General features: G+C 42.0%; 1 protein-coding gene across 1 annotated transcript; it reads left to right on the forward strand.

Annotated features, from left to right (window-relative positions):
• The first annotated feature begins 417 nt into the window (after nucleotides 1–417).
• On the forward strand, nucleotides 418–15,794 carry LOC140715342 (interferon-induced protein with tetratricopeptide repeats 5-like). The gene is made up of 2 exons (XM_073027396.1): nucleotides 418–466; nucleotides 10,732–15,794. Exons 1-2 carry the CDS (start codon nucleotides 462–464, stop codon nucleotides 12,200–12,202), a joined length of 1,476 nt encoding a protein of 491 aa, XP_072883497.1. The 5' UTR covers nucleotides 418–461; the 3' UTR covers nucleotides 12,203–15,794.
• Nucleotides 15,795–19,036: the final 3,242 nt, after the last annotated feature.

Here is a 19,036-nt window from a genome sequence, read left to right on the forward strand (position 1 = left end):
CCACGCCATGACCAATGTGACAAATTACTTATAATAAAAGTGGACCACAAAATACAATACAGACAAAAATAGATAGACAGATCCTACAGAGCCTGACCAAGAGAAATTAATGATTAGTGTATAATTGTAGAAGCAAATTATATGTGGATTCAAAAGACCAAAACGAGCAGGTAGTATTCAGATGAACCAATCAGCTTGAGCTTTGTTTGTTGCGAAACTAGGCTGTGATTATTATTGCCTCAGGTATTTTGAGTCAGTGTGCACACTGACATTGGATTTAAGGAAGAAAGCTGCACGTGAATTTCGCTTCTGAAGCATCAATTCTCCTAACGCTAAGGAAACACCTTGCAAGAAAACAAGCTGGAAAATATAAAGCTTTGCACATCTTCTCTATCGGCTTAATATTGAATGTGGAGTTGAAGCTGTAAAAGGATTTTGTGGTGGTTCTTTCAATCAAGAAAATGAGGTAAAGAATATTTTCTCTTTCTGGGCATATATTTACCAGTAGAGCATTGTAATCGTTACCTATTTCAATATTAAATAAATGTTTCCATTTAGCCTTGGAGTAAAGGAACATTTGATTTCACTCTCCGTGCTCCTTCCGTAACTGGCACAGGGCTTCAGTGTGTTCCACAGTATAGATTCAAGGTTTTCGGTACTATCCTGAATTAACCTCCATTTTGAGACTGCTGGTCCAGAGGTTCCCAACAGTCTGTGGGGATGTTGGAAGCTTTCACGAAGGCTTTTAACATTTCCCTGAACCTTTCTGTCTGCGACACCGACACAATCTTTTGAAAGAACACAGCCAGTCAGGCTCCATTTTGTGGGTGGAAAGTAATTGTTAAAGTTGTGGACCAAACTCCAGCATCAGGACTGTAGTACGTACTCCCAGAGGTGCTACTCAACCCACTGAGATCCCCCAGCAGATAATTGGTTGCTCCAGGTTCCAGCACCTGCATTTTCTTGTGTCTCCTTTCTCTCTTTCCACCTGGGAAAGATTTTCTCTTGACAAAGCTCAGAATAGCATGAATGTTTCAGCAGTCATGAATGGTCATGAAGCTTCAAGGATGGGGATTTCAGCCTGGGAGAGGACATTGCTGTTTATTAGTCTATTCTTCCCATGATTTTGGGTGATTTTGCAAAGACTAATTGATTTTGCAATCTTTCCAGTGCAAGGAACTGCCTAATATTTCTGAAGTTTCTGAAGCATGTTGGACTGCAGCGATAAGCTAGTTAATTTTGTTTGATGCTGGCTTTGACATCTTGATGTTAGAGTCATAAATTCACAGAAAATTGTCGCAAAGATACAGGCCCTTTGACCCATCCAGTCCATACCAAACTATTTAAACTGCCTACTCCCATCGACCTCCTCTGGGATCCTAACTCTGCATGCTCCTACCATCCATATACCTTTCCAAAAGTGTGAACTGGTTCATTTTGGTAGGTCAAATATGATTGCAGAATATAGTATTAATGGTAAGACTCTTGGCAGTGTGGAGGATCAGAGGGATCTTGGGGTCCGAGTCCATATGACACTCAAAGCAGCTGTGCAGGTTGACTCTGTAGTTAAGAAGGCATACGGTGTATTGGCCTTCATCAATCATGGAATTGAATTTAGGAGCCGAGAGGTGATGTTGCAGCTATATAGGACCCTGGTCAGGCTCCACTTGGAGTACTGTGCTCAGTTGTGGTCACCTCACTACAGGAAGGATGTGCAAACCATTGAAAGGGTGCACAGGAAATTACAAGAATGTTGCCTAGATTGGGGAGCATGCCTTCTGAAATCAGGTTGAGTGTACTGGGCCTTTTCTCCTTGGAGTGACGGAGGATGAGAGGTGACCTGGTAGAGGTGTATAAGATGATGAGAGGCATTGATCATGTAGATAGTCACAGGCTTTATCCCAGGGCTGAAATGGCTGCCACAAGAGGACATAGGTTTAAGGTGTTTGGGAGTAGGTACAGAGGAGATGTCCGGGGTAAGTTGTTTTTTTTCTGGGGTTTTTTTGTTTTGTTTTTTTTTACGCAGACAGTGGTGAGTGTACGGAATGGGCTGCCGGCAACAGTGGTGGAGAGGGATATGATAGGGTCTTTTAAGAGACTTTTGGATAGGTACATGGAGCTTAGAAAAATAGGGGGCTATGGGTAACACCAGTAATTTCTAAGGTAGGGACGTGTTCAGCAGAACTTTGTGGGCTAAAGGGCCTGTATTATTCTGTAGTTTTCTATGTTTTTAAAACTTCTCTAAAATGTTGAAAACGAGCTTGCATGCACCACTTGTGCTGGCAGCTCCTACCACACTCTCACAAGCCTCTGATTGAAGAAGTTTCCCCTCATGTTCCCCTTACTCTTTTCACCTTTCACCTTTAACCCATAACCTCTGGTTGCCGTCCCTCCTAACCTCACTAGAAAGTTATTTTCAAAAATAATTTTCCTGCATCTGTATTTCCATCTGGACTCCCGCTAAGCTTTTTTGTAATACCACATCCTTTGACCTATGTCTTTTTTTGTTTGCAAGCTTAGCTAACTAATTTTGTCTCCTTTCTGATTTTGGCAAACAATGTTCAAACTAAAACATGGGCTCTGTTCCTGCAGACCTGCTGGATATTTCCAGGATTTTCTATATTTTAGATTTCCAGCAATAGTAGGCATTTATTGGCTTCCCATGGCTTGCAGCTTGGCCACTGGGTCTGTGAAGGCAGCCGCCTGTGTTGGCACATTGCAGGTTACTGCTGAGGTTCAGGTGGTTGTACTTCAGACAAATTGAAATAGGTTAAGCAATTAATGTTAGCTCTGAAAAATTATCTTGACTCTCAAGACAATTTTGTTGCAGAGGGCATTCACCAGTGCTGCAAAGAAGATTGAGAAAAGTACTGGGGCAATGCTGTGGTTGTGGTTGATACCGGTCTTCAATGGAATTGAGTCTGCTGTAGAGACGTGGGTTCGGACAACAGTTTTTAGACCAGCCCAGTTTGTACTCATGATCAAAATGAATGTGCATGGACAGGTGAATTTGAGGACAGCACCTTAGAGTTTCTCCAGCGCAGAGAGAGGTCATGGTCCAATAGCAGAGGTGAGAGGGGGCCAACATGATTAGAGAACAGGCTTAGCGGCAGAGATCTAGAATATTTATCACCTTAAGCACGCATGTGTGTATGTGCGATTTCCCCCAACTACATTGAACACTGAACACAACAAAAAAACTAACAAATCAAAGCAGGTGTTCAACCAGGGCCCTCAAGTATGTCCTGCCATTGAATACCATCATGGCAGATTAATCAACAGTGTCCTCAGTATCAGTTTCTCAAAGACCCAAATTCCTTGATATCACTTTTACATTTCTATCTATCTCCTCTGCAACTATAACCCACGATTTGACCTGCTCCTCCAGTGGGGCAGACAGTTCCAGGGAATCCCTAAAATAAATTTCTACACAGTACTGTTTTTAATACCCAGCCTCTTATTTTGTTAGTTTGTCCACTTGTTCATGACTCTCCCACTCTAGTGAAAACATCCCAACATCTACAGAAATTTCTGGAAATACCCAGAAGATTGGGAAGCAGCTTTTCCCAGTTGAACCTACAGGGTATATCCAGCACTTCTGGTTTTTGCTTAGATTTACAGCATCTGTTTTTTTTTTACACTGATTCTCCTCTCAACATTTACCCTGTCAAGCTCACAGAGGGTCTTGATTGTGTAAATAAGATCACTCATCATTCCTCAAAAAAGGAATAAAGATCCTCAGACTCTAGCCTCTCTTGGTAGGTCAATCCCCTCATTCCAGGATTTAGCCAGCTGTATTCCCTGCAATTTTATCCTGTTTTAGCTGATGTGTCCAAAGCTGTGAGCAGTATTCCAGGTGTAACCTTGCAATGCTCTGTGAAAAACATCCCATTTCTTAAACTAACACTTCCTCAATATGGGCCAAAATGCTGGCTGTATTCATAACCACTTGTTGCATCTGCCTGCTGACTTGTTGTGTTTGTCATATATTCCCCTGCCAACTATATTTCCCTGCCGACTCTATTGTATTTTCCTCCTCCACTCCCACTGGGAACACATGACGCATAACCAAGAAGGAGATTAATTTGTAATGCGGCTGGATGTGTGAAACGTAATATCATTGAAACTACCAACAGAGTGATTTCAGGAAGCAAGACATAGACTGGAGAATAGGTTCCATTGCCAAGGCCTGGCATATCTACACACACACACATCAGCCTTATCATCGCTGATATCAACAGTGTCAGACAAGCCTCACCACTGAATTATTAACTTTCTCCAAAGTTGTGCTATGGAGCCAAAACCCATGCAGTAACAGGTTAGTGAGTTCATCATTTGATTTCATCTTAAAAGTTTCTCTTCATAACAGTCTTCCAAATTACAATTAGAAAGGGTGATGGACTCCTCTGAAGGTGGCATATTTAGTATCTCAAAGCAGTGTGAAGGCTCAACCTAAAAGCTTCGAATCTATAAGAATTTTTCATAAAGGTTGTTAGATTATAAGATTAAATTGTTACGTACCCTGTAACTGGGTGTCTTACCAGCCAAGATAAAAGTATCCGTTGGAGTCTGGTACTATTTTCAAAACAGTGTTTATCAGTAAAATATACAAATCAATATCAACAATGCAAATATACAGATAATACACGTTAGCAATACTAAACCTAAAAGTGTGGGTATAATAATAATCAATAATAAACAAGCTCTGTCGATGTCTAGGGGATAATGAATTGTCATATGTGAATATAAAGTTCAGTTCAGTTCATACAGCCTGAGGTAGTTGTTGGTCGATGTGTTGTAATTGTTGGAGAGAGAGAGAGAGAGAGAGAGCGAGCAAACAGTGACAGCCAGTCAAACCTTCCTTTACGTTCTTGATCTGTCGATGTGTTGTTGTGGCCATTCAGGTATGACCCCTCTGTCCTTTAGCTAGACCGTTCTTCTATGGTGGACTCCTCACCCAGGCAAGGGTGGACACACACACAAGCCCCCACCGGCCTCGCTATAAACACTGTGAGTTAAAATTGACCGATCCTTCGTTCGGTCTCCGATGCCCCACACTTTCTCGTGGGTTCCAACACTTAAGCAGTGCTCATTAGTGTGTCTCTTGGTGTGTCCCAGGGGTGTCTCCCCAGACCTCACTTTTATCCCTACTCACGGGGTCTCAGATGTCAATCAGTTTTGAATGGCTTAGCTCATCAAACCAGCCCACTCCGGCTGTCCACTGAGGAATTTTAATGAACAGAATGGTACCAAGTAAACAATCCTTCTCTGAAGCCATAAGTCTTTCAGGAGTCATAATATGGTGGAACAACAAGTCTCTCTTTCCCGGTGTTATCTCTCCCTTGTCTGAAGCAAATGTTTCAGTCCCAGTATGTTTTTGCTCCATCTCTTTCTCTCTCATTAGCAGCCTGGCAACAGTAACGGTTTGTAATTCTCCCAGGGGAGGGGACATGGACAACTCTGTACCCTTCTGCCCATCAGAGCTGTTCATCCTTCGTAACACTCCCATCCTTCTAGGAATTTTCACCAAAGGGGAAAATTAACTAATACCGCGTCTTACAGAATTACAGAGTTTAGCAAAAATACAGAAGTGTTCTTAACTATAAAGCAATACAGATATATCTTCACTTAGCATCTAGATAAACAGTCAGCGATTACATTGTCACTCCCTTTAATATATTGTATATCTTAATATCTTGATATCTTGTATCTTAATATCAAATTCCTGTAGCATCAGACTCCAATTTAATAACCACCTATTTTTCCTCTTTGTTAGCCAACAAATACCAAGGGTTGTGATCTTAGCTTAAATGTATATTACAAAATGTGAACCAATACGTGTGTGATTATACTGTAGTACATTACAGAAGTTTGTGCAAATACTAATCTCTATTTTACGTTTAAACTTAACAGTCAATCTTCCATGGTGTTGTCTTTATTATTTACATGCTTTGTCAAATTCCCTCAAAACCAGATCCTGTTATTTAAAGTGGCATTTTGTCAACCTTTGCCCCCTTTCCATTTAACTCTCACATGGTTAGCTTGCTCACCAGTGTGGAATAGGCTTTCACATACTCTTTTCATAGGAGTTAACTTATCACCAATATTTTTCAAACTTAGCCCGTTCTCTGAACTTCCACACAATTCTTTATTTTTGAGCAAGTCATTAATTTTATCTTCAGGACCCTTCATTCTATTAGTTTTCAGTTTAACATCTGCAAGTGATCCCTCTTCGTCAAAACAACATTACAAATTCTGCCTCTGCAAATCACATCCTTGAATAACATCAGCGAGTTGTTTACCTTTAAATTCCAAAACAAACTGTAATTGATTCACAGGCACCTTGTTAACAAGCCATTGTTCCTTCGGCCTGGTTACTGCTTCTAAAACCAATCCAAACTTTAAATTTTCTTTATTCAATTTAGGAACAACCCTTTTCCCTTCAATAATATTCACATCACCAGCTTTCATCTCACTAACTTTTAACATACCTTCTAACACAAACAACTGAGAATTCTCACTCTCCACTGGTACCAAGGTTAACCCTTTCTTCACTAAACCAAGTCCATCTGACCCAAAAGGACTGCATTCCTTTTCAACTAAATCGGATACCTCAGACTTTTCCTGAGTTTCAATACTAGGTTCAGTACCAAGTGCATCCACACCCTGAACACACTCAAACGGGACATCTACCTCTTCCAGGCTTTCCATACCAGTCCCTTTTTCAAATTCTAAGTTCCCCTGATCCTCCCAGTTACTCTCTGGGCAACTCCCATCCGGAGTAAACTCAACCCTGCGGGTTAAAACAACCTCATCTGCTAACCCAGCAGACTCCTTCAAGGTAATGGCATCCTTTTCATCTAGGACTGCCCTTATATCATTATCGGGAACACATTTAAATTTTTCAACTTCAAACTGCTCTGTCGAGCCAGGCAGATCATCCATGTCCAACCCTGGACCTTCTAACTGCCTTATCTGTTTCTCATCTCTACTCTGTGCCTCTATACATTCTCTCTTGGCTAAGGGTAGGTCTACCTCCTCTCCTTTACTCTCATTCACCTCCCTATTCTCCGTTTTACCATCCCCTAACCCCTCTTGGTACAGGGTCAGTAAAAACGTCTCAGCCAAATCAACACTGGACTCATTTAAACTGTCCTCTTTCTCAGTCGCCTTTCTTGACATGCTGCGAGTGATTGCGCATGCGGGATAGATCTTACAGTCTATGGGCGGGTCCTCAGCACTCACAGGCTTGCTTGTTAATTTCACTGCTGAACACACGTCACCACCTGCTAAATCATTACCAAGAAGGACGTCCACGCCGTCTCTCGGTAATTCTGACCGCACCCCTACTTCGACTGGTCCAGATACCAGGTCACATTTTAAAATGATCATATGCAAAGGCACAGCTTCTGTCCCTTTTCCTATATCTCTTAAAACTACCTCTCCAGTTTCAGGACCGAAATCTAGCACCTTACTTAGGATCAATGACTGATCAGCCCCAGTATCTCTCCAGATTCTCACTGGAACTGGGGTCTCCCCTTCTTTCACAGACACCGTCCCTTCTGAAATAAATTTCTCACGCCCCTCACGTACTCTATCTACCTTGGCCTCCCTCGTCGATTTGCTGATCGACTCAATACACCCTGTAGGGATTGCTGTTTTCCCTTTTCCTGTCTCCTTCTTCGGAGCAAAGCACTTAGATGCAATATGACCAACCTTTCCACAATTATAACAGGTCAAGCCAGGAACCTTCCTGCCAGCCTGCTTGTCCTCCTTACCTTTACCACTAGCTCCCGGCTTATTCTCTACCTTAGCCGGTGGACTTTCTTTACCGTCCCTGCTGCCTTTCTGGTAACTCTTATTTGAGGAAAACTTTGTCTTTTGGGTTAGGGCATATTCATCTGCGAACCTGGCAAATTCCAATATAGACTTATTCGTCTTCTCGTTCAGATACATCCTGATATTATCCAAAACACAACCTTTAAATTCCTCAATCAGAATTAACTCTCTGAAACGATGGAAATCCTCCTCCACCTTTTCTGCAGCACACCGGTGATCCAAGAGCACACCCTTTTCATAGGCAAACTCTGTATACGTCTGATTCCACAGCTTCTTTAAATCTCTGAACTTTTGTCTATACGCTTCAGGTACCAACTCGTAGGCCCGAAGGATAGCCTGCTTTACTTCCTCATATTCCTCAGACTCCCCCTTGGACAACGCCGCATATGCCCGTTGAGCCTTCCCTTTTAATACACTTTGTAACAACGCCACCCACTGATCTCTGGGCCACTTCTGATTCACTGCCACCTTTTCAAAATGCAAGAAGTAACTATCAACATCTGTCTCCTCGAACGGAGGTACTAACCTAAACTCCCTACTAACATTAAACTTCTCCTCTCGGTCTGCCCCACTACCCACATGTTGCCATTTCTCCCTCCGGAACTGCCGTTGTTTCTCTTCCTCCTCCATCCACCTTTCAGCTTCCTCTTTCCTCCTTTCAGTTTTCCTTTCTTCCTCCTCTGCTTCCAGCTGTTTTAACCTAAGTTCATGCTTCCTCTGTTTCTCCTTCTCAACCAACTCAGCTCCTTCTTTCTCCCTTTTCGCCTCCAACTCCTTTAGCAGGATCTCATACTCCATTTTCCTCTTCTCCGTCTCCAACCTTATTTTTTCCATCTCTAACTGAGCCACCCTAACAACTGGTTTCTTTTCAGGGAACAGGTTCAATGCATCAGGTGTGAACACATCCTCGGATATATAATACTGGGCTATGGCCCTCTGTATCTCCCACTTTTTCATTGACGACTTTACCTCTGAGATATCTAGTCATTTCGCAACCTCCACCAAGTCCGTCTTTGCGGCACCCCCTAGCGCCTTCAAAGTCGGCTTTCCTAAAAATTTGTCTATTTCCATCTCTGCTGGTTTCCTGTCTGGTTACCCATGCAACCAGATCAGATAATGGACTTATAGCCCAATTCACTGGCCCCCCATATTGGTAATCAAATCTCGAGATGAGGCCCCAATTTGTTACGTACCCCGTAACTGGGTGTCTTACCAGCAAAGATAGAAGTATCCGTTGGAGTCTGATACTATTTTCAAAACAGTGTTTATTAGTAAAATATACAAATCAATATCAACAATGCAAATATACAGATAATACACGTTAGCAATACTAAACCTAAAAGTGTGGGTATAATAATAATCAATAATAAACAAGCTCTGTGGATGTCTAGGGGATAATGAATTGTCATATGTGAATATAAAGTTCAGTTCAGTTCATACAGGCTGAGGTAGTTGTTGGTCGATGTGTTGTAATTGTTGGAGAGAGAGCGAGAGAGAGAGAGAGCGAGCAAACAGTGACAGCCAGTCAAACCTTCCTTTACGTTCTTGATCCGTCAATGTGTTGCTGTGGCCATTCAGGTATGACCCCTCTGTCCTTTAGCTAGACCGTTCTTCTATGGTGGACTCCTCACCCAGGCAAGGGTGGACACACACACAAGCCCCCACCGGCCTCGCTATAAACACTGTGAGTTAAAATTGACCGATCCTTCGTTCGGTCTCCGATGCCCCACACTTTCTCGTGGGTTCCAACACTTAAGCAGTGCTCATTAGTGTGTCTCTTGGTGCATCCCAGGGGTGTCTGCCCAGACCTCACTTTTATCCCTACTCACGGGGTCTCAGGTGTCAAGCAGTTTTGAATGGCTTAGCCCATCAAACCAGCCCACTCCGGCTGTCCACTGAGGAATTTTAATGAACAGAATGGTACCAAGTAAACAATCCTTCTCCGAAGCCATAAGTCCTTCAGGAGTCATAATATGGTGGAACAACAAGTCTCTCTTTCCCGGTGTTATCTCTCCCTTGTCTAAAGCAAATGTTCCAGTCCCAGTATGTTTTTGTTCCATCTCTTTCTCTCTCATTAGCAGCCTGGAACAGTAATGGTTTGTAATTATCCTAGGGGAGGGGACATGGGCAACTCTGTACCCTTCTGCCCATCAGAGCTGTTCATCCTTGGTAACAAAATTTACTCCTAAAATCAAAATACCAAACATAGCATCATTGAGGTTCATCTGGATTTGACAATAGCAGACAAGGAACAGAGAATAGTACAGCACAGGAACAGGCAGAACAGAGAACAGTACAGCACAGGAACAGGCAGAACAGAGAACAGTACAGCACAGGAACAGGCAGAACAGAGAAGAGTACAGCACAGGAACAGGCAGCTAACCCACATTATCATGTTGAACTAATTAAACAATTGATTAAATGTCTAATTAAACTAAGCCCTTCTGTCTGCACAGAATCCGTCTTTCTCCTTTCTGTACACAATCATGTGCCAAGCTAAAGCAATTTAAACGACTCTGTTGTATTGTCCTCCTCCACTCCCACTGGGAACACATGACGCATAACCAAGAAGGAGATTAATTTGTAATGCGGCTGGATGTGTGAAACGTATTATCATTGAAACTACCAACAGAGTGATTTCAGGAAGCAAGACATAGACTGGAGAATAGGTTCCATTGCCAAGGCCTGGCATATCTACACACACACGCACACGCACACACGCACACGCACACACGCACACACATCCTGTCATTATGAAATCCTGCCTCATTCTCATTACCACACTGAGTACAATGACATGAGGTGAGGAATGCACCCAGCGAGACAGATCTGCTGACAGTTTCAGAGACTGAAAATCAAAGACACATTTTCATGAATTTTGTTCTCTTACAGCAACACACCGAGAGATCTGTTGAAAGAGAATCTCGATCAGCTTCAGTGTCACTTCACGTGGGCCCCGCAGAAGGAAACCATTGACTTGGAAGATATGATGTACAGATTGCAAGATTCTGTAAGTCTAAATTTGAAGTATAAAGCTCACTCCTACAACCAACTCGCTTTTGTAAACTGCCTGAAGGGCAACTATGAAGAAGCAATTCAAAACTTAAATGAAGCTGAAAAGATTCTGAGGGAGGACAACAAAGATGAATTTGAAAGAAGAAGCATCATCACCTATGGAAACTTTGCCTGGGTGCATTACCACATGGGACAACTGACAGAGGCCCAGTCCTATCTCGACAAGCTGGAGATGATCTGTAAACCGCTCAGTGACGGCCCTCGCTGTACAGCAATGATACCCGAGGTGTACGGGGAGAAGGGATGGTCATTGTTAAGATCTACAGCTCGATATTATGAGGAGGCAAAGGAATGCTTTGAGAAGGCTCTGGAAGAAGATCCTGATAATGTGCAATGGAACATGGGATATGCCACTGTACTATTTCGGTTGGAAGCAATTTTTGGAACCAAAGAGAATCGTGAACAGAGTCAGTCAGTGAAGTATCTGCGTCGTGTGTTAGAGCTTGATCCCGATGACTCACTGGCCATGGTTCTGTTGGCTCTAAAACTTCAGGAGCTGAAGAAAAAGAAAGAAGCAAATGAATTAGTTGAACAAGCATTGCAGAAAACCCCTGATTATCCAAAAGTGCTTCGCAACGCTGCAAAATTTTACCGAAAAGAAAAAGATGTGGAAAAAGCAATCATGTTGTTGAAGAAAGCATTAGAAATTTCCCCACATTCTAGTGTCCTGCATGACCAAATAGGCATGTGTTACAGAATCAAACTACTTGAATTAATTGCCAATCCTCTGAGCAAGGATCCTCAGAACCCTGAATTCCAACAAAAAGCAGAGTTGTTCAGTGATTGCAAGAATCATTTTGGAAAGGCATTTGAGCATCGTCCAAAGACAGCTGTTAAATCACAACTGGATTTTGCAGACATCTGTGTTAGAAATGGAGAGTATTCCAAAGCAGAAGAGATCTACAGTAATCTGCTAAAATTAGATGACACTCGCCCAGAAAATGTGCAGACAATAAATTTAAAGGCTGGTTTATTTCATCTATTCCGGAGGAAATCTGAAGATGAAGGTATCACATTGCTAAAGAAAGCATTGAAGATTGAAATTCACACAAAGGTATGGAAAAGAGCTTATGAGCATTTGGAGAAATGGGCAAATAAGAAACTTTATAGCAATCCACATAACAGCATGGCCCTTGGTGCCAAAGGGCTACTGCATCAACTGGTTCACAACAAGTCCAAAGCTGTTGAATGTTATGAAGAAGCCTTGCAGTTTGATCCTGGCAATGAAGAATATCTCAGTGCTCTTTGTCAACTACGCCTTTCCCTGGAGGACCATAATGATGTTTGAAAGGTGAATTGATTTTACTGAATCTGAGGACAGATTTGTAAGATTTCATACTAAATATATTCTGTTTATGAATGAGGGTTTTACTTGTGAATGTTATTTTAAAGAACAATGTTATTGTAACTATAGCTAATCCCTGTGTTTATTACAAAGAGAGTGACACTTCTAGTCCTGTGAACAAATCAAGATTAGTTCATTTCTTTGGACATTCATTTTAATCTGGAGAGAAAGTTGAATTTATAAAATTACAACCAACACATCCAAATGAAAAATCCTGACAAGTTTCCTCTTCAAATTGTTTAATGCGTTGTTCCAATATAGTCACTGTTGTTCAAAGGCTCATTTGTAAGATTATTAATAATCATTTTCTAATTGACCAAAATGAGACTGTAAATAGATGTGTGTATAACCTATTTCTCAACATAATAATTTCAAAAAGGAACATGTACACATACAATGAATTCACCATCCAATTTAACAGATTTGCCCAGTCTAGACATGTGTTAAAGTGTTAAAGTCTCCTTTAATTACAATCAAAGGACACCCCTACTTTCTTGACCTCTGACTTGCTCTCTGATTAATTATGTGACACCATCACTTGTTTGAAAAGCTCAATGGAAGCATGGTGTCTGATAAGAGAGAGTCAACAAGGCTCTGTGCATGATAAGCCACATCTAACCGATCTTGTAGAGTTTCTCCAGGAAGTTACCAGCAAAGTTGATAAAAGCAAGGTAGTGGATGTTTTCTACATTTGACAACATCTTGAATGGAAGGGTGATGAAAGATGTTCAGTCACTTGGTAATCAAGATGAGGTCATAAGTAAGATTAGAAGTTGGCTGTGCAGAGGCCAGAGATTAGTTGTAGATGCTTGTCTCTCTGACTGGAGGCCTGTGATAAGAATTGTGCTGCAGGGATTGGTGTTGGGTCTGTTGTTATTGTCATCTATTTCAACAATCTGGATGATAGTGTGGTTTACTGGTTCAGCAAATTTGTAAATGACAGCAAGATTTGACATGGAGTGGGAGCGAGGAAGACTAGGAATCTCAACCAGCTGGAAAAATGGGCCGACAAATGGCAGATGGAATATAATACAGATAAGTGTGAGGTGTTGCACTTTGGGATGCTAACCATGGCAGGTCTTACAGGGAGAGCGATAGGCACTGAAGTGTATGGTAGAACAGAGTGATCTGGAAATATGGATCCATATTCCTTGCAAGTGCTGTTACAGGTAAATAGCGTTATAACAAAAACTTTGGGCCCATTGACCTTCATAAATCAATGTACTGAGTACAGAAGTTGGAATGTTATTTGAGGGTGTATGAGATTTTGGTGAGGCCTAATTTGGAGCATCGTGTCTAGTTTTGATGAGCTGCCTACAGGAAAGCTGACAATAACATTGAAAGAACGCAGAGAAAATTTAGAAGGATGTTGTGGGACTTCTGGACCTGAGTTATGGGGAAAGGTTGAATAGCTTGGGACTTTATTTCCTCCATCGCAGAAGACTGAGAAGATTTGATAGAGGTATACAACATTATGAGGGGTATAGACAGGGTAAATGCAAGCAGGAGCTTCCACTGAAATTAGGTAAGACTACAACCAGATGTCATGGGTGAAATGTGAATCGTGAAATGTGAAAGGGGACATGTGAAATGACAAAGGGAACATGAGGGGGGATCTCTTCATTCAGATGTTGGTGGGAGCATGGAAGGAGCTGCCAGCACAAGTGGTCAGTTTCAACATTTAAGAGAAATCTTGATAGGAGCAGGAATGGGGTGGGTCTGCAGGCTATGGTCGGGTTGCAGGTCGATGGGACAAGGCTGATTAATGTTTTGGCACACAGTAAGTTCATGTTTCTGTGCTGTAGTGTTCTATGACTCTATCCTTCAGTAACTGGTTCACACCGGATCAATCTCTTGTGCCAGAAATTCATAGAAGTTGTTGTGAATTCTCTGAACCTCCAGCCACAATATCTCCAGATTTGTTATTTGACACTTTGCCCTGCTTTAAGCTCCCTTTCTGTTGGATGTTCTTTTTATCTTCCATTTCTGCGGTTCTAACTTCTCCTTACTCTTTTGTTTTCCCATGGCTGAGTTCCCTTCACTGCTCCTATATCTCTGGAAAATTACAAACACGAGAAAATATGCAGATACTGGAAATGCAAGGAACATGCACACAAAATGCTGGTGGAACTCAGCAGGCCAAGCAGCGTCTATGGAAAGAGTAAAATGTCAAAGTTTTGGGCCAAGACCCTTCATCAGGAGTGGGAAAAAAAGATTAAAAAGTCAGAGTAAGAAGGAAGAAGTACAAGTATAGATTTATTAATCCACACCTTCACGTATTCACCAAGGTCACTTATAAAATTCACAAAGAGCATTGGTCCCAGAATATGGATCAAACTTTCTTAGATCCCATTCAGCATAACGTAGTGGATGAGCCGACCATGGGGAACCATGATGGGTGCAATCCTCTCTTCCGCAGTGCTTAGTTCTGACTAAACTTTTCTGAGGACCTGTAATCTCAAAAGAACAGTGTAGAAGAAGTGTCTGCTCCAGAGGGAGTTTAGTGCAGTGGATTCCTGACAAGCATTTACCTACTTTTAGTCGTCCTTACCAGCACCATGTTGCCCTGCTGGCTCACACTTAAACTGCAATGTGGTCTCCACTCTGAACGTGCCACGCACAAATTTCCCAGCCTCCTGAAGGCACTACACCTACGGACCAGGCACAAAAAATACACAGCTCGAGCTGCTGCGGGTGGTGACACCTTCTGCACATGGGATTTTCTGGAACAGTGCAAGCTGACATGATCTCCCACAGGACGCAGAATATGTATTCAACCTGACAACCTTCCTGCCTCCTCCTCACTGATACCAATAACACTGTCAGATAAGGCACCACTGATTTCCCTGACTTGCCCCAATGCTGCAATCTTGAAGTAAAAGAAAAAGCTGAGAGAATCACACAGATCCAACACACAGAAACCCCCTTACCTGCACCAAAGATCACAGTCCAGAATCTATGCTCTGATTTACAAATGGCGTTTTATATATACGCAAGCTGTACAAGGTAAGTGAGTTAAAATTTCTTTTTAGAGGGTTAGTTTTCTAATAAGCTTCCCAAATACATTTAGTCAATGGGAACAGAGGAACCCTCCCAGATGGTTCATTCACCAGCTCAACTACCACAGAAAGCTCCAACCAAGTATCTCAGCTCTACACAGATATCTCTTAAAAGTTACTTGATTTGATGATTAAACTTGAAATCGCCCTAACATTGACTACATGCTCCTTACTCATCAGAGACTGCGCTCTGAAGACAACTGTACACATTTCAACTAACACACTACCAGAGATGAACCCATGTAGTAGCAACCCTTTGTGACTCTAAGGCAATCAAAGCTACAATGTTTCAGTTATCCTTCTCGAAGTCTTACCAAATGCGGACTGCAACGATAAAAGACAATTGAAACTTAAACTAGCTTTACAAGGATACTAAGTGGTATAATGATGTTATAATACTGATGTTAACAATCTCAAGAGTTGGCAAAACATTCAAATTAGCATATTTTAGAGTAACTCAGCATATTTAATGTACTTCAGCACTCAATAAAAAATATTAATTAATCAGACTGCTTCTCTGGTTCTTCCTCGACTAAACTGACCGAAGACAAAGCATGAATACGTAACAATACTCTTCACTTCTACCACGCCATGACCAATGTGACAAATTACTTATAATAAAAGTGGACCACAAAATACAATACAGACAAAAATGGTTAGACAGATCCTACAGAGCCTGACCAAGAGAAATTAATGATCAGTGTATAATTGTAGAAGCAAATTATATGTGGATTCAAAAGACCAAAACGAGCAGGTAGTATTCAGATGAACCAATCAGCTTGAGCTTTGTTTGTTGCGAAACTAGGCTGTGATTATTATTGCCTCAGGTATTTTGAGTCAGTGTGCACACTGACATTGGATTTAAGGAAGAAAGCTGCACGTGAATTTCGCTTCTGAAGCATCAATTCTCCTAACGTTAAGGAAACACCTTGCAAGAAGACAAGCTGGAAAATACAAAGCTTTGCACATCTTCTCTATCGGCTCAATATTGAATGTGGAGTTGAAGCTGTAAAAGGATTTTGTGGTGGTTCTTTCAATCAAGAAAATGAGGTAAAGAATATTTTCTCTTTCTGGGCATATATTTACCAGTAGAGCATTGTAATCGTTACCTATTTCAATATTAAATAAATGTTTCCATTTAGCCTTGGAGTAAAGGAACATTTGATTTCACTCTCTGTGCTCCTTCCGTAACTGGCACAGGGCTTCAGTGTGTTCCACAGTATAGATTCAAGGTTCTCGGTACTATCCTGAATTAACCTCCATTTTGAGACTGCTGGTCCAGAGGTTCCCAACAGTCTGTGGGGATGTTGGAAGCTTTCACGAAGGCTTTTAACATTTCCCTGAACCTTTCTGTCTGCGACACCGACACAATCTTTTGAAAGAACACAGCCAGTCAGGCTCCATTTTGTGGGTGGAAAGTAATTGTTAAAGTTGTGGACCAAACTCCAGCATCAGGACTGTAGTACGTACTCCCAGAGGTGCTATTCAACCCACTGAGATCCCCCAGCAGATAATTGGTTGCTCCAGGTTCCAGCACCTGCATTTTCTTGTGTCTCCTTTCTCTCTTTCCACCTGGGAAAGATTTTCTCTTGACAAAGCTCAGAATAGCATGAATGTTTCAGCAGTCATGAATGGTCATGAAGCTTCAAGGATGGGGATTTCAGCCTGGGAGAGGACATTGCTGTTTATTAGTCTATTCTTCCCATGATTTTGGGTGATTTTGCAAAGAGTAATTGATTTTGCAATCTTTCCAGTGCAAGGAACTGCCTAATATACAGTTTCTGAAGCATGTTGGACAGCAACGATAAGCTAGTTAATTTTGTTTGATGCTGGCTTTGACATCTTGATGTTAGAGTCATAAATTCACAGAAAATTGTTGCAAAGATACAGGCCCTTTGACCCATCCAGTCCATACCAAACTATTTAAACTGCCTACTCCCATCGACCTCCTCTGGGATCCTAACTCTGCATGCTCCTACCATCCATATACCTTTCCAAAAGTGTGAACTGGTTCATTTTGGTAGGTCAAATATGATTGCAGAATATAGTATTAATGGTAAGACTCTTGGCAGTGTGGAGGATCAGAGGGATCTTGGGGTCCGAGTCCATATGACACTCAAAGCAGCTGTGCAGGTTGACTCTGTAGTTAAGAAGGCATACGGTGTATTGGCCTTCATCAATCATGGAATTGAATTTAGGAGCCGAGAGGTGATGTTGCAGCTATATAGGACCCTGGTCAGGCTCCACTTGGAGTACTGTGCTCAGTTGTGGTCACCTCACTACAGGAAGGATGTGCAAACCATTGAAAGGGTGCACAGGAAATTACAAGAATGTTGCCTAGATTGGGGAGCATGCCTTCTGAAATCAGGTTGAGTGTACTGGGCCTTTTCTCCTTGGAGTGACGGAGGATGAGAGGTGACCTGGTAGAGGTGTATAAGATGATGAGAGGCATTGATCATGTAGATAGTCACAGGCTTTATCCCAGGGCTGAAATGGCTGCCACAAGAGGACACAGGTTTAAGGTGTTTGGGAGTAGGTACAGAGGAGATGTCCGGGGTAAGTTGTTTTTTTCTGGGGTTTTTTTGTTTTGTTTTTTTTTTTTACGCAGACAGTGGTGAGTGTATGGAATGGGCTGCCGGCAACAGTGGTGGAGAGGGATACGATAGGGTCTTTTAAGAGACTTTTGGATAGGTACATGGAGCTTAGAAAAATAGAGGGCTATGGGTAACACCAGTAATTTCTAAGGTAGGGACGTGTTCAGCAGAACCTTGTGGGCTAAAGGGCCTGTATTATGCTGTAGTTTTCTATGTTTTTAAAACTTCTCCAAAATGTTGAAAACGAGCTTGCATGCACCACTTGTGCTGGCAGCTCCTACCACACTCTCACAAGCCTCTGATTGAAGAAGTTTCCCCTCATGTTCCCCTTACTCTTTTCACCTTTCACCTTTAACCCATAACCTCTGGTTGCCGTCCCTCCTAACCTCACTAGAAAGTTATTTTCAAAAATAATTTTCCTGCATCTGTATTTCCATCTGGACTCCCGCTAAGCTTTTTTGTAATACCACATCCTTTGACCTATGTCTTTTTTTGTTTGCAAGCTTAGCTAACTAATTTTGTCTCCTTTCTGATTTTGGCAAACAATGTTCAAACTAAAACATGGGCTCTGTTCCTGCAGACCTGCTGGATATTTCCAGGATTTTCTATATTTTAGATTTCCAGCAATAGTAGGCATTTATTGGCTTCCCATGGCTTGCAGCTTGGCCACTGGGTCTGTGAAGGCAGCCGCCTGTGTTGGCACATTGCAGGTTACTGCTGAGGTTCAGGTGGTTGTACTTCAGACAAATTGAAATAGGTTAAGCAATTAATGTTAGCTCTGAAAAATTATCTTGACTCTCAAGACAATTTTGTTGCAGAGGGCATTCACCAGTGCTGCAAAGAAGATTGAGAAAAGTACTGGGGCAATGCTGTGGTTGTGGTTGATACCGGTCTTCAATGGAATTGAGTCTGCTGTAGAGACGTGGGTTCGGACAACAGTTTTTAGACCAGCCCAGTTTGTACTCATGATCAAAATGAATGTGCATGGACAGGTGAATTTGAGGACAGCACCTTAGAGTTTCTCCAGCGCAGAGAGAGGTCATGGTCCAATAGCAGAGGTGAGAGGGGGCCAACATGATTAGAGAACAGGCTTAGCGGCAGAGATCTAGAATATTTATCACCTT

This window comes from Hemitrygon akajei, chromosome 23 (assembly GCF_048418815.1).
Source record: "Hemitrygon akajei chromosome 23, sHemAka1.3, whole genome shotgun sequence".
Classification (NCBI taxonomy): domain Eukaryota; kingdom Metazoa; phylum Chordata; class Chondrichthyes; order Myliobatiformes; family Dasyatidae; genus Hemitrygon; species Hemitrygon akajei.